The following is a 24,615-nucleotide window of genomic DNA, read 5'->3' as shown; positions in this document are numbered from 1 at the left end:
CCGGCGTCGGACTTAGCAGCCGAGCCATTCTTTTAGTGCCAGATTTTTCCTGCAGCGAACTGATCATCCTCTTCTACACCGTCCTTCTTCCTCTTCTTCTTTTCTTCTCGTTCTCCCTCGCAAGATGACTCTTGCTTGACAGCTGTCCCCGTGTGTTTGCCCCGTTGGAATGGTCTCTTCCGTCATCCATTCCTGATCTTTCTGCAACCGTCGGCTCTACCCGCCAGCCTCAAAGATCCAGTATTGACTCACTCGGAGGCGAAAGACAATCCTCCTCGTGCTCTGCACGCTCCTGGTGAACGGTCAACTTCCAGAATCATGGCGTCCCAGCCCGTCGCCGAGGGGGCCCATCCCAGTCCCCAGATGCCCTCCACCCCGGGCCCTGAAGGAATCCCCGCAGAGAAACAGAGGGAATCCATCTCGAGAGATACCTCGGCCAATTCCGACTCTGCTGTCGCCCAACTGCCAGAGGACGAGCCCAATGGAGATGCATCGGCGGAGAAGCTCGCAACCGGTGCGTCGCTGACTCAGGTGTCCTCGCAGGCCCAGAAGCTGGGCAAAAAGAAGGTGTTCATTGTGATGTTTGCACTTTGCGTAGGTGAATCTGGTATAGTCTCTGAGATACGATGATGCTAACTATGAGTCCCGCAGATGGTTCTATTCCTGGCGGCATTAGATATGGTAAGTCCACCATAACTCCATCTCACTTCCCAGCTAATGCTTGACCAGACGATTGTCTCAACGGCACTACCCACCATGGCGGCACACTTCCACGCCTCCGAGAGTGGTTACTCTTGGATGGCCTCCGCCTACATGTTGGCCAATGCCGCCTGCGTCCCCCTCTGGGGCAAGATCAGTGATATCTGGGGCCGCAAGCCCATCATCCTCCTGGCCAACGCCGTGTTCTTGGTGGCGAGTCTAATCTGCGCTTTGGCTGTCAACCTCCCAATGATCATCGCGGGCAGAGCCCTACAAGGCATTGGCGGCGGAGGAATCATCGTACTCGCCAACATCAGTGTCTCCGATCTATTCAGCGTCCGGTCCGTCTGTCCCCTTCCCCCCCCCAACAAGCACCCACACTGATCGAATACAGAGAGCGTGGAATGTACTACGGTCTTTTCGGCACCACCTGGGCCATCGCCGGTGCTCTCGGTCCCATCATCGGAGGCGCCTTCACCACCAACGTTACCTGGCGGTGGTGCTTCTACCTCAACCGTACGCCCCCTTCCCCCTGGACCCATCGCGCTCCCCACACTAACCCCCACAGTCCCCATCGGCGGAGTCTCCTTCGTCATCCTCTTCTTCTTCCTGAAGATTGAATCGGGCAAGACGCCTCTCATCGCGGGCCTGCGCGCCATCGACTGGTCCGGCACGCTCCTCATCATCGGCGGCACCGTAATGTTCCTCTTCGGACTCGAATTCGGCGGCGTCAGCTACCCCTGGGCCTCGCCCACGGTCATCTGCCTCATCGTCTTCGGCCTCGTCACCTGGGTCCTTGCGATGCTCAACGAGTGGAAGTTCGCCCGCTACCCGGTCATCCCGCTGCGGCTCCTCACCAACTGGCACAACGCGCTCGCGCTCCTCATCTGCTTCTGCCACTCGTTCGTCTTCATCTCCGGCGCCTACTACCTCCCGCTCTACTTCCAGACCGTGCTCCTCGCCAGCCCCATCCTCAGCGGCGTCTACGTGCTGCCCAACGTGCTCAGCCTCTCCGTCGTCTCCGCCGCCACCGGCTTCACCATGCGCAAGATCGGCCGCTACCGCGAGCTCATCATCGCCGGCATGCTCTTCATGGCCCTCGGCTACGGCCTCTTCATCGACCTCAAGCCCTACGCCTCCTGGCCCCGCATCATCATCTACCAGATCATCGCCGGCATCGGCACCGGCCCCAACTTCCAGGCGCCCCTCGTCGCCCTCCAGGCCAACATCCACCCCGCCGACGTCGCCACCGCGACCTCCACCTTCGGCTTCCTGCGCCAGACCTCCGCCGCCATCGCCATCGTCATCGGCACCGTCGTCTACCAGAACGTCCTCGGCCACCAGATGCCCCGCGTCGCCGCCGCCGTCGGCCCCAAGAACGCCCACGCCCTCGCCGCCTCCTTCACCGGCTCCCAGGGCGACCTCATCCGCGCCCTGCCCGCCGCCCAGCGCGCCGTCGTCCTCGACGCCTACACCTTCGCCCTCGGCCGCATGTGGATCCTCTACACCGCCGTCGCCGCTTTCGGCTTCCTCCTCACCCTCTTCGTCCGCCACATCGAGCTCAGCCAGTCCCACACCGTCACCAAGACCGGGCTCGAGGAGCAGGAGCGCGCGAGACAGGAGATCCTCGCTGCCCAGCGTGCGGAGCGCCGGCCCGCCTCCGAGCCGAAAGAGGAGGTCTGACTTTGGTCTGCTGGCAGCTATCTTCCTATATAACAGTGACATATTGGGTCGATCGACTCAGATATATATATTTATAGAAAATTAATGGAGTAATGCAAATGCGCTGGCGTTGCTGCATCCGAAATTATGAAGACGGTTACGTACGGCTATAGTTCAACAACACCGTGATCGTATTCCTAATGGACAGGTTTATATACAGGTCAAAACGCATGGACTTCAAACGCCACACCAGGAAGCAGTCCCAAAGTAAGATAACAGCGCACCCGACCCGTCACCAGGCCGAGGCGCGTGGAAAGTAACATGGATAATCACAGTCTTAAGTGTCCAAGTATCACAGCGAATCGAACGAGATAGAAGCCGACGGAAAAAAGGGAAAAGAAAAGTAAGGGGTATAACGTCGAAAAAGAGATAATTCCACAGTGGAAAGAATCCAAGGACCCCTTCCCACCAGACAGATCAATTACCCTCAACTTCCTAAACGCCACGAGATGCCACAGTTCAGACAACAGATTAGGAGACATGAGCCAGTTGAATCATCAGTCCAGTGAAGTTGCCTCGCGACATTTCACGTCTTGGGCTTCTTCGCGGCTCCTTCTGCGTTGGATCCACTATCAGGGCTTTTCCGCTTCTTGTCTTGGTCGTCTTCCCGCGCGAAGCTTGGTCCGCTCGGGGCTGCGGGTGTGGGGAACGTAAGTGGACTGGGAAGCATGTTGCTGTCCGGACCAGAACGCCCAAAGCCCCACTCAGGGAAGAAACTGGATGGCGACGGCAGAAGGGCATCGGAGACAAACCGACTGGGAAGCGCAGATATGGGCGTCTCTATGTTGTTGTTATTGTTATATGCATTGTTGTTCTGGGTTGCGGCCCCCGGCGGAGGGGGTCGCGCAAACGGATTCGGGGGCCCTTGGGCCCCAGCACTGAGGATGGCTCCGGCAGAAGGAGACGGCGGTGGTAGGACCACGCCCGATTGATTACCGTCTGCGTTTGCTTTAGCAGGAGTGAGGGTCTTATTCCCCCCCGAATCACGCGAAGACGAGTCTGCAGTAGCGCTTCCACGATCGGAGCTTTCACTCGGGATCTGCACCTTCAATTGCGGTCGTTTGGAGGGTAGCTGGCCACTGTTGGTCCGCACAGGTGGCTGGATGTCAGCCACTGACTGTGACCGGGGCGGCTCTATCGGAGGTCGTAGCGATGGGGCCGCCTGGGCAGATTTGCTCTCGTCCGTTCCTCCTTGCGGAGGTTCCGCTTTAACTTGCGAAGGAGGCGACGACGGAGGTCCGACCCCGAAATGTCGAGCGAGAACGGAACCGCGATCATCGATAGGTGTGAAGATGCTGCGCGATTTGGACGATATGGACCTCTGGTGCGGGGGCGACTGGCTTCCTTCTGTTTTCATAGGACCACTCATCTGCTCCGCAGAGCCGTCCGGTAGCGAGACTGTCCGCTGTGGTTGCTGTTGTTCCGATGCGAAGGAAGGCGGCATCGAGTTTCTGCCCTGATCGGGTAAGAAGGCGTGGGGAACCTGTGGGACGGGGGGATGAGGTGGCTGCGACATCCCCATGGGAGGGTGCTGCTGTGCGAGGACATGCGAATGCTGGGGGTGTCGTTGGATATGCGGCGGAGGGGCTTGGTGATGCTGCGGCATAGATTGCGGAGGCATTGAGTGGGGCGGTAAAGACTGGGGTGGCATATGCTGTGGCGGATGATGCGCGCCGGGTGGATGTCCGTAGTGTGCGAACTGACCCGGTCGAGGCTGCTGCATGTTCGGATTGTACACGGAGGGGTTAGACATATAGGGGTATCCATTCTGCGGCGGCGGGGGCGGCGGAGGGGTTCCCATGTGCTGTTGCGGGCCAATATTCGAACTGACTCGGCGCAGATGTGTTCGTGACGACGGCCTCGACACGCCTTGCGGTTGAGGGGTTCCGTGACGAGGAGCGAACGGAATACCGTTGCCAATCGGGGGAGAGGCCGAAGGAGCGTGGTTAACGTGTTGGAATCCAGGATGAGTGGGGATATGAGAGGGAATCATCGGCGGTGCATTTTGAGGTGGCGTTTGGTGGACTTCTTCGGGAGCGGGAGTGGTCTCGTCTTCGTCATCATCGTCATCGCGTTTGCCATTGAAGTCTTCGGGGCCTTTATGTTCGTGGGGGGCACCGCACTGGAGTGGATTAGAAGGATGCAGACGGAAGCGCAAAGAGCAGACATACATATTGGTATCGAGCTAACGTTTCGCGCATATCACATGAGGAAAATTCATAGAGTTTCTTGTTGTGGCCGAAGATGATGACAGCGACATCGACGGAACATAGGACGGCGAGTTCATGAGCCTTCTTGAACAGACCACCTTTCCGTTTCAGAAAGGTTCTGGAAGCCAGCCGTGGTTAGATTTGTGTTTCCAGCGATCTGCGAGCGCTAAGACCTACACTGAACGGTTGCGATCATCTTTGATCGCCTTGATCTCGATCTTTCTGCGACCCATGGTGGATAGGGTATGGGGGGATCAAGGACGCGACGGGGAGTGAGTTGACCGGGAAAGCTTCAACTATGGTCAGTCAGTATATTGCTAGACGATGAGTGGGATGCGAGATCGACGAGTACAAAGGTCCTCGTGCATCCGACTGGGAGGTTCCACCCCTACCTGTTGCAAGATTCTCCTCGTTTCGGTATGATTATATAAAAGTTTCGACTCCCAGCCCTCTAGAGAAAGGCGAAAGAGACCCTCTAATGATGGGGACGACGCGGGAGGGATAGGAGGGGCGATGGGATACGAAGGCCCCGAGGAAGGATTGGGTCGAGCGCGTGGTGACGAAGCCGTGACTCGAGGGGCCAAGGGGGGGGACAGCGGCAGCGAGAAGGCACGCAGAGCCTCAGGCACGCCAGACGACGAGCAGATGAGGGCGAACAGAGGGGGAGGGCAGTTGGAAAGCCAAATTGGGGATGGAAAGGACGCGGGCAGAGGATGGATGGATGGGAGGAATGGATGGCGACACGCGGGAAGTGCAGAAGATTCTAAAGATAGACACAAGGAAAGTGTGGCCGTCGCGGCGGTTGGACCCTCTGCCGCGGCGGGTAGCCGCGGTAGCCGCGCTATTTATATCCGGGGCGGGATGCATGTACAGTCATCTGTGCGTGCACAAGCGGTGCACCAGTGGTACGGAGCTGACCGCCTTTCTGCCTCAGGCTGGAGCTGTGTGATGATCGTTCACATTCCGATCGGTCAGATCAGATGGATACTCAGGGTATGGAGGACGAGGAGAGTCAGTTCTGGAGCTGTGGGGATCCAGGAGAATTTGTCATTGGCCTAGGGGGTCTAGATATTTACACTTACTTCCAGTTGGGTTTCTACCAACGCAGTACTCCGTACCTAGGTACTTCTGCATCTATACTCCTACGCTGTCCCTCTCTACGGTAGGTAGTAAACAAGTCTACAACTCAGTCCCCTTCCACCGTCCATAATCCAATCTCCCTCGGAAAAGCCTCCTGCGTAAACAAACATTCCCTCGTCGTAAAGGAGCAGGGTTCTCGCTGGGCTCGCTGGGGCGAGTGAACCATGGCACCCGACGTGTTTTGGCGTGTATTAGGATTTCCCCCCTGAAACGAGTCCATCCAGTAGATCATCATCACTTCCACTCAACCCTTCTTCTTCTCTTCCACCTCTCTTCTCTTCTCTTCTCTCCGCATTCGTTCCTTTCTTCTTCTCCCTTCTTCTTCTCTCCTTCATCTCCTCCTCTTTAATCGTTTCTGGTCAATTAAACCCACGCTGCACTGCACCAACGATCCTCACTGCACGCTAGACGCGCTGCCCCGTCTTCAGCTGCAGTCGATCCTCTGACCACCCCAATCTTGCTTGTCACTTTCCTTTCTTTCTTTTTTTCCCGCCTAACTGTTCTCGCCGGGGACTTGCAGCCTGAGATTGATCGCATTCCACCAGTCCTTTTCCCTGTCCCTTCCGCCAGTCGCTCCCCATTCCTTCTCCTCCTTTCCGGGCCCTCTTCTACCCCGTACCCTTGCCTTCTCGCCCTCTCGCACGGTTCATTGCGAAATCGTGGATTTTTACCTCTTTCGGTTGGACCCTCGGGATCGATCGCTCTATTGATTTGTGTTGGTGCCCACTTGGGAAAAGGGAAAAAAAAACACCGGCCCCCGTGCTGGCCCCTCGCCTCCATCGTTGCTAACCACAATCCCTCCCTTCTCCAGCCTGGATTGCCTCGCCAGATTCCGCCGGTGTGTGCCCAGGTGGAAAATGCCCTTCTTCACCCGTGTCTTTCGGAGTAAAGACTCCAATGTTGTGAAGAAGTCCCCCAAAAACCCCGTAGTCGAGGACTCGGGGCCCGCTAAACCCACTTGGACCGACGCGTGGGAGCGGTCAGAAGTGGCCCCCGAAGAAGTTCATGAGCTCCTTCGAGGGTGCACTCAGGAATTGAAGGCTCGCGGTATGTTCCTGCCTCGCCCCTGCGTCTTCGGACTCGCGCATTCTCTGGATTCAATCCCACTGATCGTCGACTCCATGGATCAGCCCTCCACACTCCATTCCTCCTCCTGCCCTTCCGGCCCAGCTCCGACGCCAGCGCTGCCCGAACCTTTGTCCGCAACTATTTCAACCAGTCGGTCGAGAGGGGCTCTCCCCCTAGCGGCGATGCATTGTCGCAAGAACTCCGACTCACCGACCCGCTGGTGAGACCACCTCCTCCGTCACCCCCGCGCACCCCGGCTTACCGAGCTCTAGGTCTTATGCGGTGTATTGAAATGGTGCTGGAGCAGACTCCCTGGAGGAGTCGTGACCTGGGAGGCCTACGAACTGTTCAAGGTCGGCGAGCAAGGTACGGGTGGACTCCCTACTTATAGAAATGCCCATGCGCAGGGCTGACCATAACTAGATTCGCAGTTTGCTCCCGACGCGTTCTCCACCTTCATTCCCATCAGTGTCGACTCCGACGCCCGCTGTCAGATCATCTTCGATTTCTTTGATCTTCTCACCGCAATCGCCGCTCATGGCAAATCCAATGGTCTGGGAGGACGGAAGCTCTCGCGGTATGCCGGTTGGTGGGCATTCGAACATACGGACACCGGGAATGGCTTTGAGGCCGCCTACAAGAACTGGTCCGCTGCAGCGGATGCCACCAGCCACTTGTTCTTCGCCTATCTGCGCTCTTTGTCACCCGAGACTCGTGGCATGGGCGGTATCTCGACCCTGCCTATCGCCCTCCAGACTTTGGTTCAGGCCACCGAGTATCCGCCGGAGACTCCCACTCTTCTACAGGTCTCCACTACCAAGGTCGTCATGATTGTCGACACCGTCTCGCCCACCCCGTTTGCTCTTCTGCGCCGCGCCAAGAACTTCGAGTACCGCGACAGCGATGACCATCTCCAGGAGTTTGCTAATGCGGAAGATCCCCTCCGGGCCTTGACGGATGAGTGTGTCCGTGTGCTCAGATGCATCTCCTCGACCAACCAATCGAGCGTCGCCGATCCCACTTCGTCCGCCCAGGAAGCGTCCTGGTCGAGATTTGAGGATATGGGTTTCGGAAGCACCCTCGAAACGGAGCTTGCAGAAGAGAGAAGCTCGTCTTCCCTCGCGAGACGGGAGTTTGGAGGTGGTCTTAAATCGGCTCCTCAGTCCGGCGGAGGTGCCCTTGGTCGTCCCACAACTCCTTCCTGGGCTGACTTCATGTCTTCCGGCTTCAGCGACGAGAACGTCTTCAAAGCCCCAGTTGCCCCGATGCTTCTTCCACCCGACAAAGTCCTCCCACCTATTGCAATGGACCGAGGCCAAAGTTCTCAGTCGCATAAGCGCAACCTGGACAGCGAGCCCTCGATCGACCCCGGAGAACTGGCCAGTATCACAACTCTCGACCTGGATGACTCCTTCTGGTGGGTGTGGATCAGCAGTCTTGCGGTGGAGGAGCCCGTGTCTCGTAAGGCCGTCTTTGGACGCTGCGCCCTCCTGGAGACTGTCATCAAGAACGCCAAGTGGTTGGTCCTCGAGGAGCAGGTCAAGGGAGCTGCTCCAGAACCCGAACCCGGCGCATATATCGTCGAGAAGAAACGCTTCTTCGGCTTCTCTACCCGCAAGCGCCTTGGACGCCGCAAGTCCTCTGCCAAGAAGGTGACCGCTGTGGAAGAATCCTACAAGCGACCCGACAACCAGGCGCCTCAAAGCAAGACCAGCATTGCCCCTGATCAGCACGCTCGCATCCAAGCCGCCGCCGCCGCTTTGCAAAAACGACATCAGGAGCAAGACCAAGAGGCCACCAACGGTTCTAGATCCAATGCACGGGACACTACGTATTCGAAGACTAACTCCGTCATGACGCTGCAGCCATCCATCGTGAACGAAGCCTCGCACGCTCTGAAATGGGCTAGCAACTACGACAAGAACACCTACCGGGCCGCGTATCTGAATAACAGCCGTGCGGGAACTGGTGCTCTGACTGAAGAGGCGAACGAGTCAGAGAAAGACAAGTCTGCTCCCCAATCTTCGCCATCTCCAAGCACCAGCACAAGGCAACCTCCTGCGCCAGTGCCAAAGGATACTGCCTCGCGCTCGACAACACCTCTCCCTGTCAAAGACGAAGGCGAGATACCCAAAGCCAGCACTGAAGACCGGAGAGACAGCACCAGCGTTCCCGTAGAGGAAAAGGTCCCCACCGAATCCCTCCCGCGGAAGTCTGTGGAGTCCGCTGAAGATTCTAAGGGCAAGCTGAAGAAGAAGCCCGGCAACACTGGATTCAAGAGCATGTTCGGAACCACCAAGAAGAAAAGCGATATGGAATCCAAGCCTCCTATGAAGCCTACTGGCGCTGGACGGTCTGCTGTAGCCGCGGCGCGTGCTGCGCTCGAAGACAAGGCAAAGGCTTCTCAAGAACAGGCCGTTCGCCCGTCCACCCTGAGAAAGAAGCCTGTTGCTCAACCCCCGGCGGAGGAGACTCCCAAGGTTAGCGTTGAGACGCCCACTCCCCCGAAGGAGGAGGAATCGCCAGTGTCGCCCCCTAGCGAGACCAAGGCTCTCCCTGAAGAACCTCCTCGAGCTTCGACCCAGGACGAACATCCGAGCAACGCCCGTGAGGCCGAATACGACGCGCTCTCCCGGGTTGATACCAACGAGCGTGCGGCCGCCGACCGCGAGTTCTCAAAGTTCGACCAGGGTCCCCTGCTCGATCAGCCCGCATTTGTCCCTGAGGATTCCCCTGTGTCAGAGACCTTCCCCCACAAGGAGGAAGAGAAGGAAAACGAAAATCCAGCTATGACAGCGTCGGCCGACGAGGCTCCGAAGGAAACGACCACCACAGAAACCGAGGCCAGTGCCCCTGCCCCTAACCCCTCGTACGACCGATGGGCACAGATCCGCAAGAACGCAGCCGAAAGAGCTGCCGCCATCGATCGTCCCCGAGTCAGCGAGGACGGCGGTAACACCAGTGAAGAAGAGAGTAAGTCAGCCAGTGTCCCTGTTCGCTTCTATCGTCCTCTAATATGAGAACCTCGCCAGGCTTCGAATCTCGTGCGGCTCGCATCAAGGCCCGTGTGGCCGAACTGACCGGCAACATGCAAACGAGGTAATTGGCATGTCATATTGCCCGCTACCGGTCCGTCTTTCGTGCCATCTCGGTCCTTCAGTGTCTGCTCTTTCTCGTCATACATTACCTGTGATTTCTGTCTTTCTTTTCTTCGTCTGGCACGGGTCGCCAGTCCTACAGATACCTTCTCTGCTGTCTGAAGAGCACTAGTTTGTCCACTCCTCGCACTTCCCAGTCCCTTGCATTGGGTCTAGAAAATACCCCCGGTTTGACGCAGAGCAAGAGACGACTGCCGCACGCTGTGACGCCCCTTGATGGTGGACGAATGTGTTGTAATTTTCTACTTCTTTCGCTTGTGTGGTCGGTCATATGATAGATGCAGGTGGCCCGCCTCTTTTGGACTTGATTTTTTGGACTTTTTTGCTCGAGCTTGACAGTTCTATTCCCCCCCTTTGCAGTTTTGTCGATTCACTGTCCTTGATTTGTTTTTGATATATCCATTATACCTCAGCAGACTTTCACTATGTACCAATCGAATCTATTACATGCAATCGAGCTGTTAAGGTGCAGGAATTTACAGAGGTGGATAAAGCTTAATCGTTCATGCTCGAACAGGAGACCTTATGAAGAACAATCATTATGCAAATTTTGATATTCATCACTTGTTCGTCAACGCCATATATGCCGGTCCCTAGGAATTTATCGTACAAGCGAGTAACCCAACACTCACGACGACTGCCACGCACCAGGGGAGCCGAAACATCCATACACAAGAGGAATATTTCTAAGCGATTAAACGGTATGTAAGATCGGGGGGGTATCGAACAGGTGGAATCCAAACAGCTCCGGACGCGGTTTATCAAACAAACTACAAAAAAAAAAAACCTGGCAGGCATCGCCCACTCCGGCTATATAAACCAAGTAGTCAAGGACGCCGGAGGGCGTCCTCACACTATAGGACATAACGCAGACGGCGCGTGGCCTCGACGGCGACCAGAGCACTCAAAGCGCCAATGCACAGACAGATGGAGATGGCGTTGGGGGAGTCCTTGTCGAGGTTCATCCACTGAGAGTCGGAGGCGGAGTCGTCGTCGCGCTTGGTGCTGCCGGGCTCGAGGAGGCTGAAGACGATCCAGCTGATGAAGGTGCCGACGAACTGGGGGATGGTGGTGTAGACGTTGAGCACGCCGAGGTAGATGCCGGCCAGCTCGCCGGTGGAGGGGATGTTGGAGGGGCCGTCCTCGACGTCGCTGTCGCTGTCGGGCTCGTGGTGGTTCAGGCGGAGCACGTCCAACTCGGAGTCGCCGCCGCCGCCGTTCAGGTCGCTGTAGGCGCCGGAGTGGAGGCTCGACGAGGTGATCATGGTCACGCCGGACAGGCGGGAGGCGGCGGAGGGCCCCATGGCGAGCTTGTTGATCTCGACGCCCATGAAGGCGAAGGGGGCCCAGGAGGTGATGGCCCAGGGGATGCCGCAGAGGGCGACGAGGAAGGTGGCGAAGGCGCGGGAGCGGGCCAGCGGCGCGAAGATCATGGTGGCGGCGAACATGACGTGCGAGATCAGCCAGGTCATTTGGAGGTCCGGGCGGACGGCGGTGATTCGTTTGAGGAGGGCCGCGATGCCCGGCGGCGGGCGCGGCGTGAATCGGGGCCGCTTCGTGTCGGGCGGTTGGACGCAGAACGGGAGAAGGACGGACCCGATGAAGGTGATTGAGGAGAAGACCACGAGGGACAAGCTGCCTACACGGCCGACCTCGCCGAGCATGTCGCTGGGCTGCGTGGCGTTTTTGGGCACTTCGTACCGGAAGTAGGTTTCACCCACCCAGGTTGTGCTGTAGAAGAGGAAGGGGAACCAGCCTGGACAAGGAGTTAGAACTAGACGGAGGGTTTTTGGTTCGTGGAGGGTCTTACCAATCCAGGCCCAGAACTGAGCCCAGCAGATGGCTTGGATGCGTGGAGGCAAGTCCATGGTGGTTTTGACCAGTTGGGATAACACTTGGAGGGCGCCAGCCTTTCCGTCCGAGTCCCTGATCAGGATGTCAGTGGCTGCATGTGGGATTGACAGGACGAGATACCCACCGGGCGGTAATCAAAACTCGTTCCTTCACTGCCCAGCTGGTGATAAGCACAGCTCCGAGCAACGACATGGCCGAGATGACCGTCATCTGCTTGAATTGGGTATCACCTATTGAGGTGCCAAAAATGCTGACGGTGTCAATAGACCCAATGACATAGCCAATGAGCTGGCCGATGGCCGACATTCTCGTTGCTGTTGAGTTATTAGCATCCACCTATGGCTTGGTATCGGTGTCCGCAGTCAACATACCCCAGGCTGACCCGGCTTGTTGCGCTGGAATAGGCAAGGTATCAACAATCAAGCTTCGACAACACGCTTGCACTGCACGAGATTAGTTTCAAAACTGAATCGGAAAATTGAAGCCACCCACCAATGTTGATCGCAAAGTCCACTGCATAAATACTCAGAACCGCCAGGGCGATAGTAACGTTCTTGGTCTGGCAGCGGGCTGGTAAGCATCGGCGCGAGTCAGGGCCAGCTAGAATGTCCAACATACCTTCTCCGGGTCATCTTTCACAAACATACTCACAATCTCCGTTGTCCATCCCAGAACCAACAAGCAGCCGGTGACAATCAACGAGCCGCCAATCATGAACGGTCGACGTCTGCCCCATTTCGAACGCGATCGGTCTGCAATAACACCAATGAGCGGCTGCATGATCAAGCCCGACAGCGGGCCGGCAATCCAGACGAGGGACGTTCGCGACTTGGTCAGACCGAGCTGGAGGAGATACGGGGTGCAATCTGTTGGACGAGTCGCACGTTAAAAAAGCAAATCCGGGCGATTTTTGCGACAGGAGGCGCTTACATGTCATTTCAATACCCCAAGTGAACCTATTCAAGAACAGTTTGAATTAGCCGTCAATCCCAGTGAACGGTAGGCCAAGTCCCCAGCACATACTGCAATCCCAACAAGCTAAACGTCAGCAAGGCCATGCGCGCCGACTCAGTGCGCCCTCTGATCGAGGGCGTGCCCACCCATCTTGCAGTCTGTGGCATTCTGGAGTCAAGTTGAACGCCTGCAGGCACTTGAGCCTTTCCTCGGTCAGCGGGGTCCCATGAACCAGCTGTTTCACCCCGTCCTCGTGCCCGCGATCAGGGTCGACGTATGACCTGCGCTGTCGACGTCGGGTGGGATCGTCAAGGCCGAACCGTGGTATAAGACGAGGTAGCGAGAAAGGAGTTGACAGTTCGAGGCAATACTGGTTCGCTCGGAAGTCAATTGCGCTGGTGGACGGGATAAAAATAGGTGGGAAGAATGCGGCGGAACCTGGTGCGGCAAAAGGATTGCTGGGGCGCAAGAGGGGAGTTTTCTTTCCGTCGAGGAACAACAGGAATTGAGACCGGATATCGGAGGAATATTCGACAGAACTAAGGGTGATTGAGGAGCAGGAAAGCGAGGAGGAGGGTCGGGGAGGCCGCGAGCAGTCGGGAGGAGAGAGAAGAGGAGAAGAAGGCAGAGGGAAACCCACACAAACAGAACGCATGCGGGCCCCCGGGCCGCCAGGGCGTCGTGGGCTTATCGGCAGCCAGTCGACCCACCACCGGCACTTATTAATAGCAGTCCCTCTACTCTACTTGCAACAGGCTGATGCCTAGGGGATAAATGACTGAGTATAATGAATATAGAATGAATCATCAAAAAGCTCCCGCAAATATACCAAATGTCATATGATCACAATCCAAAAAAAAAGAAAAAAATAACCAGTCGAACAGAACTCCTTCTACAGTCACTTCGCCCCAAACAGCCCGTCGCAACTGCATGAGGGAACCATGATCATCGCGGATGATTCGTAACAGTCACTGCATTCGTTTCTAGCGACCCAGTGGAATGAATATCCGGTTCGTTGTGGCTGATGGGAAAAACCCGTCTCCAACATCGGCCACCCCAAACCCAGACCATCCGAACACGCTATGGAGACCCGGTAGCTCACATTAATCCGTTTTCCTTCTTTCCCGTTTTTCATATAAGACGAACGTTGTCATAACAATTTTTTCATTTACAGTCTGTTGGGGGCGGAGGTCAGGGGCCACTGGTAGCCAGCAGCATCACTGAACTTGTAGCCGAACGACGCGGTGAAGTCGTCCAGCACAGCCGGTCCGCGAGAGCCTGTCGCACAGAGTCAGTATGCCGGCCAGCCGAAAGAAAGCGCGCGGAGTCGCTTACCATAGGGGTACTCCATAGGGATAATCTCCTTGTTGTCGTCCAGGTAGTGCAGCAGAGGAGTGAAGATCTTCCAGCTGGAGTCGAGCTCGTCGTCACGGACAAAGTTGGAGTGGTCACCCTTCAGGGCATCCAGGATCAGGGATTCGTAGGCCTCGGGGATCTTGAGGTCGGAGAAGCGGCGGCGGTAGGTAAGGTCAAGCTCCGTGACGACCGTCTGCATGGAGAGACCGGGGAGCTTGGAGTTCATCTTGATATACACCGACTCGTTGGGCTGGACGCGGATGACCAGCTCGTTGCGGGGGATATCCTTGAAGATGCCAGACGTGACGTCACGGAACTGAATACGGATCTCGGTCTTCTGCTCGTTCAGGGCTGTCGGAGAGGTCAGTATACCAAGCCATGAAGTCGCATACACGCAGAACAGAAGGCATACCTTTACCGGCCTTCATGATGAAGGGAACGCCATCCCATCTCTCGTTCTTGATGTAGGCAACCATGGCGCAGAAGGTCGGGCAGCGAGAGTCCTGGGGCACGGTATCATCCTCCTTGTAGGCGGGCTTGCTGCCGTCCAGCGACTTTCCGTATTGACCGATGATGACGTTCTTGGGCTCAATCGGGTCCATCGCGCGCAGGACGCGCACCTGTGATCGTGTCAGCACTTGCATTCGGGATGGCAAGTGGGGGATGAATTACCTTCTCGTCACGAATATCCTCGGCGGAGAAAGAGATGGGCCGCTCCATGGCGAGAAGAGTCAGCACCTGCAGAAGATCTGAATGCCAGCGTTAGCACTCCCCCTGATATCGATCGATTTTCAGCGAACGTACGGTTCTGCATGACATCACGGATGATACCGAACTCATCGAAGTAACCTCCACGGCCCTCCGTGCCGAACGGCTCCTTGAATGTGATCTGCGACAGGGTTTAGCGACTGCGGCAGTGGTCTGGAAAACACCGACTCATACCTGCACGTTATCAATGTGGTGACGGTTCCAGGTAGCATTGAAGAATTCGTTTCCGAAGCGCATGATGAGGATGTTCTTGACCATCTCCTTGCCCAGGTAGTGGTCGATACGGAAGATCTCCTCCTCCTTCCAGTTAGGGTCAAGAGCCTTCTGGAGATCACGCGAGCTCTGAAGGTCCTTGCCGAAAGGCTTCTCAACCTGTGAAACAAAACAAATGCGCATGAGCATAGGTCGCCGGAAAGGGTGTTGTTCTTGTGAGGTGACTCACAATGATCCGGGCAATGCCGTTCTTGGGGTAACAGTTTCTCTTCAGTTGGTCGGACACGGTGATGAAGACACTAGGAGGCAGCGCCATGTAGAAGACTCTGTTCTGCTCCTTTTGACCCTTCTCGACGTCCTCGAGGTGCTTGGTGAGGTTGATGAACGAGTCATCCTTGTCGTACTGGCCGCTGATGTAGGTGCACAGCTGGCAGAAGCCGTCCAGCTGCTCTTCGATTTCCTTGGTAGGGGTCTTGATATATGACCGCACGCGTCTCAGATATTCTTCATGATCCATGTTCGTCCGAGCATATCCGACGATCTTGATGCCCTTCGGGAGGAACTTGTTACGGTACTGAACAGAGGGTTAGTGTCCCAGCGGAAGCGACTCTCGCCGTCACCGGCAATCCTGCAGAACTTACGAGGCCGAAAAGGGCAGGGAACTATGAAATCGTCAGTCTCCGGTCGGTCAAGCTTTTTCGAGGGGGCGCACGCACGGTCTTCTTCTTTGCAAGATCTCCGGACGCACCGAGAACCACAATGACAGTGTCATCCTTGAGTTCGATGGTGCTGCGTGAGATATCCATGTTAGTAGCGAAAAAAGATGGAACCGGTTGAGCAGGGGAGTGCTGCAGGGTTGACGATCGCAGGGGTATGGCAACGCGGGGGAGAGGAAAGAGTACTGAAAACAGGGCCGCTGGAGAAATTGGACAAAAGAACAAGAGGGGAGAACTTGGAGAGATCGAGCAAGAGAAAACAGGAGAATTCCAGACGAATTGAGTGTCCTGGGGGAGGCGATCGAGCAGGTGGCAGACGGGTGGAAAAGAAAGAGGGACGTAGAGGGGAACGGAGGAGGGGTGTGATGTCAGAGAGGGAGGCGGCGGCGGCGGCGGCGGTGGTCAAGACTCACCCAGCGTTCTGGCGTTCCTCAGAGCGAGCTATCGTGCTGGCCATGGTGATGGGTGTGGGAAATAAAAGAAGGAGGGAAAGGAAAGATGAAGCTTGCAATCGACGAGACGGTAGGGAGGGAGGTGAAGACGAGAAGAAGAGAGGTTTGTTGGAAAAATCCCCAACAGTTCCGGCGGAGCAAGTACTTTTTAACGCCGACGGTGGTGGTGGTAGCAGTTTGAGGAGCTGCAGTTGCTGCAGGGTGACTCCCCGTTACAGTACGGGGTGGGGCCTCGAGGGCTGCCGGAGGGCCCGAAATCGTAATACCTCCCGGATGGACGCAGGACAGTAGATATTACTGTTAGAATAATCTATTATTGCTCTCGGTCTTATTCTATGATCATGCAAGTGCTTTTCACTATCGATCATTTATTCATCTTCCCTCCGAGATACGTAGGTAGGTGTTTGATGACGGTGTAATCCACCCTGGAAAGGCCCGTATTATATCATCCCTCATCATTGGAATCACTTCCACTCTATAAACACGACCGTTCAGCAGCAATAATCCCCGATGCCGGTACCTGTACCCCTCTGTATTACTCTTCCCCCCAATAACACCAACGCCCTTCCTCTCCAGTACTGCCTCGCTCTGATTTTATCCGAGCCAAGTGCGCTGGAAATTTCAATCCAGGAAGCTCCACCGGGAACCATACATGGACCGCAGACACTTCTTTAGAGGCACATCTTCGATATGCTGACCTGCTAGCCCCGCGCGAAATGCTGAATCCAGTAATCTTACGCCCCGTCGGTTTGGATCTGACGGCATTCTGCTCTGATAGGCGAGCGCCATGACTGAAAAGGAGAAAAAGAAATATAACGGCCGAGTGGTCGTCTCTCATCCAACACATCCCCCATCTGCCGGACTTTATCGACCCTCGTCATGTGTCCGCGGAGACGGACAGCTTCAAGCTCAGAGGGGGAACGAAGGCTCATTCAAGGATCTTCCGGTGTGACCACACGCGGCATGTACCTGGCCTTCAATCTATTCCGCCTTTTCCATTTACCTAATGGTTGCTTCTAATCAACACCGCGCTGTCTCCGCGCAACAAAATGCTCCGGGCCACTGACACGGAGATAATGCATGTATATCAGACAGCCAACGTCCTCCTCATCCTCATTCCATCGTACGTGTAGTGACAGACCGTGTAAAGCGACCTCGGACTACCTACCCCACTCAAAAATACAGAGACAGATCGCGCCAGAAGCTGCGGCGAAGATTACTGTGGAAATGGTGGTCACTCCGTCATGGAGCACTCCCTCCCGGTGACCCAAGTCGTGGAGATGGATCGGCGGATTCCCTTCCACCAAGTACAGAGTATGATACGGATTCTATTTTCCCGTGAGTTTAGTGAGGAACTACTATCAATTAAGGAGGGGCGACAGCAGACCGAGCGTTTGGCGCCGGTCAGCCTGCAGTTCACCTTTACGGAGTACATCTTGGTCATCGTATCGAGGTCCAATAGGTAACTGAATACTGGGTTGGGTTTTGTCTCTGTTACCTGCAACTCTAACCTAAAAATTTCTTGCTTTTTATTCTCCTTTTTATGCTCTCTTTTACATGAAGACGGAGTTAAGCAGTACACAAAAATGGCGTGCTGTAAGAACAAAACCCCATAGCTTGTTGCCGATAATCCCAGGGTGGTGGGGCGCTCCTCGCTGTATTTCCAAATATGTGTCCCGGTATGATCTTGCTGTCAGGATTTTATCTTTCCAGTTATATACTCCGTCCGGAGAACATCCAACATGGTGGCAGGTGGTACCACGGGAACATTACATCCAATTCCACTTCTGTCTCCCCTACGTGTATTTTGACTTACAACCAGTTGGCCTGGCCTGTATTTCTCTGGTTTCCAGACGCTCAAGGCTGCGACAGAAGAATCCGAGGGTTCCAGGACGCGGATCAAGCTGCATGGGGATGGAGCCTTGTCGTCATGGGGTATAGCATTCCCAAAGATGTTTTGTCAGCGGGGGGCGCTCTAGGCATGCGGTGCAGTAACCTCCCGACCGGCCTCGGACCACAGTAGCCCGACGGCAAAATAGGTCGCGATGGTGGGGTTGAAGAACTTCAAAATTCAGAAAAGAAAAAAAAAAAAAAGGAAAAGAATTCCAACCTACGCTAATCCATATCGGGCGATCACGGAAAAACTAATTCTCCATTCGGACTCCCCATCACGGGACTTCGTCTAACCCTGGGGACCGCCTTGCTCGCTAAGAGTCCCGTTTGGGGTTAGGGCGAGCCGCACCGAACACACCTCGCAAATTGTGAGCCCTTGTGAGTCGACTCCATACCTATCGAAGCGACGACAACCACGACAACCCGGACGACTTTTTGCGGGTCACTTCTGCCTTCCATCGACTTGTTTGCGTTGCCCGCTGTTGCTCAGAACCGCCGTCAGAATGCCTTCGGAACACGGTCACAGACGTGAGTTGCATCTTTTGGGGAGGACTTGATCTTGGATGTCATGTGTGCGCGAGGGCTCCATCCCGGGGTTGGGATGCGAGATCGGGCGCGCGCCGTGAGGTTCTACGCTCTGGTTGGAATTTTTTTTTGCTAACGTTCCTGTCTTTCTGCAGTCTACGTCAAGTAAGTTGCAATCACCGTCGTCGTGTCGCGCAGATCCGATCGTGATATCAGAATTGTGGGATCATCGTGTGGAGGGATCGGAGCACCGCATATCGTCACGGCATTCGATTAGAACAGAGGAATTAATACGATTCGTTTTTCTAGGGGTCGTCACCTGAGCTACCAGCGCTCCAAGCGCCAGGTCAACCCCAACACCAGGTACCGACCCACCGTGGCTATCGCAAGGGAATATAGGTTTGGAGTTCTGACATGGTGATACAGCCTGATCAAGATCGAGGGTGTTGAGAACACTGAGGCCGCAAAGTGAGTAGTCTCTGGGACAACGGCTGCGATATGGAACAGGCAAAACTAAGACGGGTGTTTTTTTCTACAGCTTCTACCTGGGCAAGAAGGTTGCTTTCGTCTACCGGGCTAAGCGTGAGGTTCGGGGTTCCAACATCCGGGTGATCTGGGGCAAGGTCACCCGCCCGCACGGTACGTCTTGCGAATATCCACCGGTGGAAGAGGAAGACGTTGGCTGTCCATCGGCATGAGACGGCGGATCCAGACTGACCATCGCATCACTGCAGGCAACTCCGGCGTCGTCCGCGCTCAGTTCCGCCACAACCTCCCCCCCAAGTCCTTCGGTGCTACCGTCCGCGTTATGCTCTACCCCTCCAACATCTAAACGACTGCTTTTGTTATGTGTTAGTTGGCACTCCGGAATCTTCGCGCAGACAGACGGGCAAGGAGTCGACGGTATGAGCCGATGTTGAGATGGAGTTGGCGGGTTGATATGATAATGTTCGTGGGAGAGGCAGGGCCGTCCAGCCCTACGAAATGAAATAAAAGAACTCTTTGTCTTTTTCTACAGCATGGTTATTTGTCAGCTTCGAGGCATATAGAAAAGCTTGTCCTGTTTTCACTACTGGCGAGCATGATGTGTCTTGTCTGACAGCGTGGCTGCTCCCAACTGTATCTGACGCTCATACACCAATCCACACCATTTCAACAAACATGATTTTAAGGCGTATATTATCGGAAGGAGTGTTGCAGCGATCTGGGGTTTGTCAAGGCGCTCGTATCCAAGCTGAGAGTATATGCTTCTGGAGCCTCGCTGGCATCGCACATTGACCCATATCCATGTCTAGTGTTCACCTTGGAACTCGGGCATGAACTTGGTTTATTGGTATCAGGTGGTAGAACCTTGCGGTGTCGTAGTTCCCGGTATCGGAGTTGTATCTTGATTAGGGAGCATCTGAGGAAGCAGAATTTCTTGGGTTGTGCATTGTATGTAGAGTTGAACATCTTCCAGTATATGGTTGATTCCCAAATATTATAGAGCGCCAATCAATAGTGGATTATACATTGTGTAGTACTATACAGTGTTTTGATCTCAAGACTTGTAGCTGTGAACATGCATCAGGATTTGGTATAAAAGAACGTCTTGGTAACATACAGGATACACCTATATTCATCACACTTTATCCTGTGGTTCCAGCGATGAATACTCTATATTATCTCGGGAACTGTCCTATTTTCTAGCCTTTTTTCAGCAGACTTGTTTGCCAGCGGCATAATGTCACCTGTTGATGAATATCTTGGACTGAATGGTTTAACGGTCGCCGGTATGTCCTCATGCTACCGGTTGGAACGATACTTGGCGGAGTGTTAGGCTCACGATATCCTACTAAATACCTACTAAGACCCCATTAACAATATAAGAACATAGAGACACCTCTTATTGATCCAGCTCAAGGCTAATTCGGCAGAGTACATGCACTTCTGAGCCCCCACGAGGGAAACACTTCGCCTCGCTAGATGCATGGTCAAAGGGATGGAAAAGTTTTCTGGAATCAGCTTGGAGAGGCACCCTTGCATGATCCTTCGCGTTTGTTAGGAGTTTATGAGAATTAAAGTAGACGCCATCCCCCCACCGCCGTGACCCACCGGATAGTAAACGAACGGAAGATCAACATTGATGACTTGATTGAGCCTGATTCAGGATATTTGACAAGACTGGACGGTTTGATTTCTGGATCCGTCCCTACTGATAAAGTTAATCGGCGCTGGTTATAGTGGGTGTGGATTGGGGATGGATGGTCTACGCAGTATATAGCCTTAATGGCATGCACTTCATTCTGGAATGTTTCATGATGGATAGTGCTCCGATGACCAGGCCTTCTTGACAGGACGATAGGTACGGAGTACGATGTACTACGTAATAAGATGGCTGCACTAAGTTCCATACCAGAGACCCACATAACTGCAGTCACTACCCCGGATTGATAGTTGGATGTTCGGAGATGGGGGCATTAGGTTACCTTGCTTTAATTACTTTATCCTTTGGAGGTGGATGACTAGTTCTTGGGATGATACGACGATATAGACTGGTGCAGAACAGGCTTGGTTGGCGAGACGGAAGTACCGAATGTCAGATATTGACAAGATTGTTGCCTGAAAATAGTGAAGACGGGCAAGACCAAAATTTCTAGCACATGTCTCAGGTGGGTGCTTTAGGCGATCGCATAGGGGACGATCGATAGGTTCTCGCGGGAAAGGATCAGAGCGTGACCCCAATTGTTCGCCACCCTGAGCACCTAGTGGCTCTCCGTCGTGCATGAGCGAGAGGCTAAATGGTTAAAAATAACAACCGCGGGAAGTTTCGGTGCAGATGGGCGACACCACTCAATTATGAGTAACCATGATGTCGGTGCATGGGCAATGACTGATGTTCTGATTGATCCCATCGGCTCCAGCTATTACGCAAGAAGTGCCGGGAGGACAGATCGGCCGCTGGGCCTTATAATTGGGAGAGAAGGCCAGCGAACAACGCATAATCTGCGACGATTCATCATCAAGGTTGGTCCCTGGGACGGGAGCCGTTCCAAGGTGGATGCAGAGCAGTTGGTGGTGGCTGGGCCGTCTGTTGTGCCGCCCATTGGTTCTTGGTGAGGGGGAACTTGCGTAACACATGGTGTTGATGGATCTTCCAGGTTGGAAGGATGGTCTATTCATGGACAGATTGAGTGAGGGGATTATCCGTATGTATTGATATTGCTGATATTGATATCATGATGGAGGCGGAGGTATGGGCTGATAGTCTGAAGGTATATCTCTGATCGCCACGTGCATAATCTGGATAAAACAAAGAGTATAAGAGTACAAAATCATAGTTCTCGCCTCATCCGACTGGCCGATATCCAATTGCGTGGCGCCTGTCGTCAACCCTTTTCCGCCGCGTCAAGTCAAAAAGCCTCGCCTGTCGCTCCCGGTTCTTCCTAGTCTTTCTCTCTCTCTCTTCCTTCTTTGTCTCGTCACCTTCGTTTGATATCTCGACTCTTTCTTCTCGCGACGGCCTACACGGACAGGGTTGTCTTCGTCGCCATTTACTGTCGATCACTGCCGAACCCACTGTCGTTTTCACGGACTAAAAAGTACCAGAATTCGTCTCCAGCGGGAGATTCGCTCGACTGGCACGCACACATCCATCCATCCATCGTAAGGATTCTCGGGAATCTCTTCCATCTCCAGAGCACCTCCTTGACGTGGTCGCCGATATAGATCTTCCCCCACACCGTTCCAAACGCATTCCAACCGTCAGGCAGCGGATCCCATCTGTCAGTCCTCTCGTTGGCCGCCTTCTGAGCAGCGCATTAGTCAATCGCTCCTCTTAAATTGCCTGCGATCATCCTTTCCTTGGCAGTTTCCACTCCTATCAACTCCGTGCTCCACCGCGGCCATCAGATCACAGTGAAACCTGCCCCAGCCGTCGTAGTGATCGGGCGCTAAGGGCGACCGTTCAACGATAAAAATGGCGAGCCCCCAGTCGGTCGCGCCTCCCAGGCGCAGTCGAGGGTTCAGCTTGAAGTCCGACAAATCTCATCGTTCCAGCAACTCCGGCAGCCAGAGTCGAGTCCACTACAACGAATCCGCCGAAGAAAAACGCAGGCGTACTCTACATACCAAAGCCGACCCCATGGTTGCCATGAGCGAAGATCAACCAAGTATGTGTCGGAATCCTCCCCCATTCTTCGTTCCTCATTCCTGCGACCTCCCTTTTCCCCCCTCAACATCGATGATTTTTTCCCCCAACCCCACGTTGTTTACAAATTCCCCGATGCGCCACGCCATCTAACCTCCTCGTTCTAGTGATGGTTGCCCTCGAGAAGTCAAATCTCGGCAACTTGAGAGAAATGGAACACAAAGACCAATACGGGAATGTCATCAGTGCGTCTCTGCCCCCTTTCCCGGTCGCGATTTTCGACAAAATGGCCTGACCGTGGTTGAATAGCTGATCCCGATCTGTCCAATCCCACCCGTCCGCGATTCGAGCGCCCGTTGGATACCATTCGTTCGTTCGAGGCCGCCATTTATGGGACATACATGAGCAGGCCCGTCTCATATGCGAAGACCGGTACGTTGGATCCAGCCCGGTGGCTTGTCTCGGACTAATAATGATGTTTCAGAGCCCGAGTCGGGTTATCGCGCAGACTACAGTCGCCGCAGTAGTTACTTTGGAGGTAACGAACTCCTTGCATGCGCATGTTATGGGCTTGCGATCGCCATGCTTGTGCAAAATCCGTGCTAATCGGTCGCAGGGCACAACGGGTACGCAACTCGAGGGTACGGCGAACAAGAAGGCTACTACAACGGCCGAGGGACGTATTCGCGACCAGACAGTTATATCGACGGCGGTTATCCTCCGCCCCCCGAGAACTACTACCCATATAACCAGATGAACGGTCGACCGCGACCACGCCACCACCCACGCATGAACTCGGAGCACTACGGAAACAATGCGCCCTACGGACACGCCCAGAATGGCTATGCTCAGAACGGTTACGCTCAGAACGGTTACGTCCAGAATGGCTACCACAAGTCGTACGAGAACATGACGGCAGCATCAGGCTCCGGAAGCAATACTGAGCCTTGGGGGAACTCGACCGATCCCAGTTCGGTGAACAGTTCGATTGATCAACTGCAACAACAGCAACGAATGGACGAGCGATCGGCTGCGGATAACTTTGGCTTCCAGGGATTTGGCCCAGGTCCGAACCTCAACAGCAAAGCAATGGCCTCGGGTGGGGCTGGGTCTGAGAGAATTGTCCTGGGTAATAATACTAGCACTACTCCAGCCACCAACTCGGGCGGCCCGGTAGGTGGAGCTGCGCCCACCACCCGTCGTCAATTGCGCAAGACGAATAATAATGCGCCTGAAGCGGGTGACACGAAGCGGAAGAGTTGGTTCAAACGAAGATTCAGCAAAGGCTAGCGACCTCCCGGTCTCTTCGGCCTTTGTTTTCTTTTAGTTGTCCTTTGACGCGCGTTTCTGGGTCTCATTTGACGGATGTAATACCTCATCTGGCGTTGATTTTCGAGTACAATAGCGGGATATTTGGCCGGGATTTTATGCGATTTGTTCATGCGACCTGTGATTTTATATTGTTTTCCGTGATTCAGTTGTGGTTTTCCCGCTTCGGGTATGTGTTTACGGTTCGACGAGACTACGATGCACGATGGGTATATTACTTTCATGGAATATTATTTGTTGCACAGGGTCGCGATGTCCCCCCTTGTAACTGCAGGCATGATCTGTCTTTTCCTTCAGCTGGATGATTTCTTTTTGCTTACAGCTGTGGAATGCACAGCGCCACCGATCCTCGATCTTCAGATCGGCGCCTCATTGTGAGGTATCATCACTGTTGGTCGTCGATCGCGATGTGGCTGAGCAGGGCAAAAG

The 24,615-nt window shown here is 54.7% G+C and overlaps 8 protein-coding genes across 8 annotated transcripts; 4 read left to right on the top strand and 4 right to left on the bottom strand.

Annotated features, from left to right (window-relative positions):
- The first annotated feature begins 82 nt into the window (after positions 1-82).
- BDV59DRAFT_48903 (MDR family MFS transporter) lies at positions 83-2,480 on the top strand. Its single transcript, XM_073696491.1, has 5 exons — positions 83-594; positions 652-681; positions 730-1,040; positions 1,094-1,215; positions 1,268-2,480. Exons 1-5 carry the CDS (start codon positions 319-321, stop codon positions 2,380-2,382), a joined length of 1,854 nt encoding a protein of 617 aa, XP_073552468.1. The 5' UTR covers positions 83-318; the 3' UTR covers positions 2,383-2,480.
- Position 2,481: 1 nt separating this feature from the next.
- On the bottom strand, positions 2,482-4,985 carry rlmA (SRF-type transcription factor RlmA). Its single transcript, XM_073696490.1, has 3 exons — positions 4,809-4,985; positions 4,593-4,749; positions 2,482-4,543 (listed from the first exon to the last, which is right to left on the bottom strand). Exons 1-3 carry the CDS (start codon positions 4,862-4,864, stop codon positions 2,948-2,950), a joined length of 1,809 nt encoding a protein of 602 aa, XP_073552467.1. The 5' UTR covers positions 4,865-4,985; the 3' UTR covers positions 2,482-2,947.
- A 1,250-nt stretch (positions 4,986-6,235) lies between these two features.
- BDV59DRAFT_48847 (uncharacterized protein) lies at positions 6,236-10,008 on the top strand. Its single transcript, XM_073696489.1, has 5 exons — positions 6,236-6,818; positions 6,902-7,059; positions 7,112-7,205; positions 7,263-9,812; positions 9,872-10,008. The coding sequence occupies exons 1-5, from the start codon at positions 6,629-6,631 to the stop codon at positions 9,940-9,942; spliced, it is 3,063 nt and encodes a 1,020-aa protein (XP_073552466.1). The 5' UTR covers positions 6,236-6,628; the 3' UTR covers positions 9,943-10,008.
- A 770-nt stretch (positions 10,009-10,778) lies between these two features.
- BDV59DRAFT_48841 (putative sucrose transporter) lies at positions 10,779-13,215 on the bottom strand. The gene is made up of 8 exons (XM_073696488.1): positions 12,875-13,215; positions 12,782-12,807; positions 12,470-12,717; positions 12,344-12,410; positions 12,223-12,294; positions 11,976-12,165; positions 11,808-11,923; positions 10,779-11,753 (listed from the first exon to the last, which is right to left on the bottom strand). The coding sequence occupies exons 1-8, from the start codon at positions 12,970-12,972 to the stop codon at positions 10,852-10,854; spliced, it is 1,719 nt and encodes a 572-aa protein (XP_073552465.1). The 5' UTR covers positions 12,973-13,215; the 3' UTR covers positions 10,779-10,851.
- A 353-nt stretch (positions 13,216-13,568) lies between these two features.
- BDV59DRAFT_168387 (glucose-6-phosphate dehydrogenase) lies at positions 13,569-16,512 on the bottom strand. The gene is made up of 10 exons (XM_073688061.1): positions 16,272-16,512; positions 15,859-15,931; positions 15,784-15,804; positions 15,372-15,716; positions 15,104-15,301; positions 14,966-15,050; positions 14,834-14,910; positions 14,574-14,781; positions 14,141-14,512; positions 13,569-14,083 (listed from the first exon to the last, which is right to left on the bottom strand). Exons 1-10 carry the CDS (start codon positions 16,313-16,315, stop codon positions 13,974-13,976), a joined length of 1,533 nt encoding a protein of 510 aa, XP_073552464.1. The 5' UTR covers positions 16,316-16,512; the 3' UTR covers positions 13,569-13,973.
- On the bottom strand, positions 16,513-17,686 carry BDV59DRAFT_168383 (uncharacterized protein). Its single transcript, XM_073688060.1, has one exon. The coding sequence runs from the start codon at positions 17,155-17,157 to the stop codon at positions 16,846-16,848; it is 312 nt and encodes a 103-aa protein (XP_073552463.1). The 5' UTR covers positions 17,158-17,686; the 3' UTR covers positions 16,513-16,845.
- Positions 17,687-18,706: 1,020 nt separating this feature from the next.
- Positions 18,707-19,560, top strand: BDV59DRAFT_197973 (60S ribosomal protein eL33; the record flags this gene model as incomplete). The annotated part of the gene is made up of 6 exons (XM_073693057.1): positions 18,707-18,731; positions 18,884-18,893; positions 19,038-19,091; positions 19,155-19,196; positions 19,267-19,367; positions 19,463-19,560. 6 exons carry the CDS (start codon positions 18,707-18,709, stop codon positions 19,558-19,560), a joined length of 330 nt encoding a protein of 109 aa, XP_073552462.1.
- A 2,775-nt stretch (positions 19,561-22,335) lies between these two features.
- BDV59DRAFT_48681 (uncharacterized protein) lies at positions 22,336-24,317 on the top strand. Its single transcript, XM_073696486.1, has 6 exons — positions 22,336-22,373; positions 22,437-22,879; positions 23,025-23,102; positions 23,167-23,289; positions 23,366-23,395; positions 23,474-24,317. The coding sequence occupies exons 2-6, from the start codon at positions 22,687-22,689 to the stop codon at positions 24,145-24,147; spliced, it is 1,098 nt and encodes a 365-aa protein (XP_073552461.1). The 5' UTR covers positions 22,336-22,373; positions 22,437-22,686; the 3' UTR covers positions 24,148-24,317.
- Positions 24,318-24,615: the final 298 nt, after the last annotated feature.

This window comes from Aspergillus ambiguus (genome assembly GCF_047715705.1).
Source record: "Aspergillus ambiguus strain CBS 117.58 unplaced genomic scaffold BDV59scaffold_2, whole genome shotgun sequence".
Classification (NCBI taxonomy): domain Eukaryota; kingdom Fungi; phylum Ascomycota; class Eurotiomycetes; order Eurotiales; family Aspergillaceae; genus Aspergillus; species Aspergillus ambiguus.
This window is presented reverse-complemented; position numbering and strand designations above follow the sequence as displayed.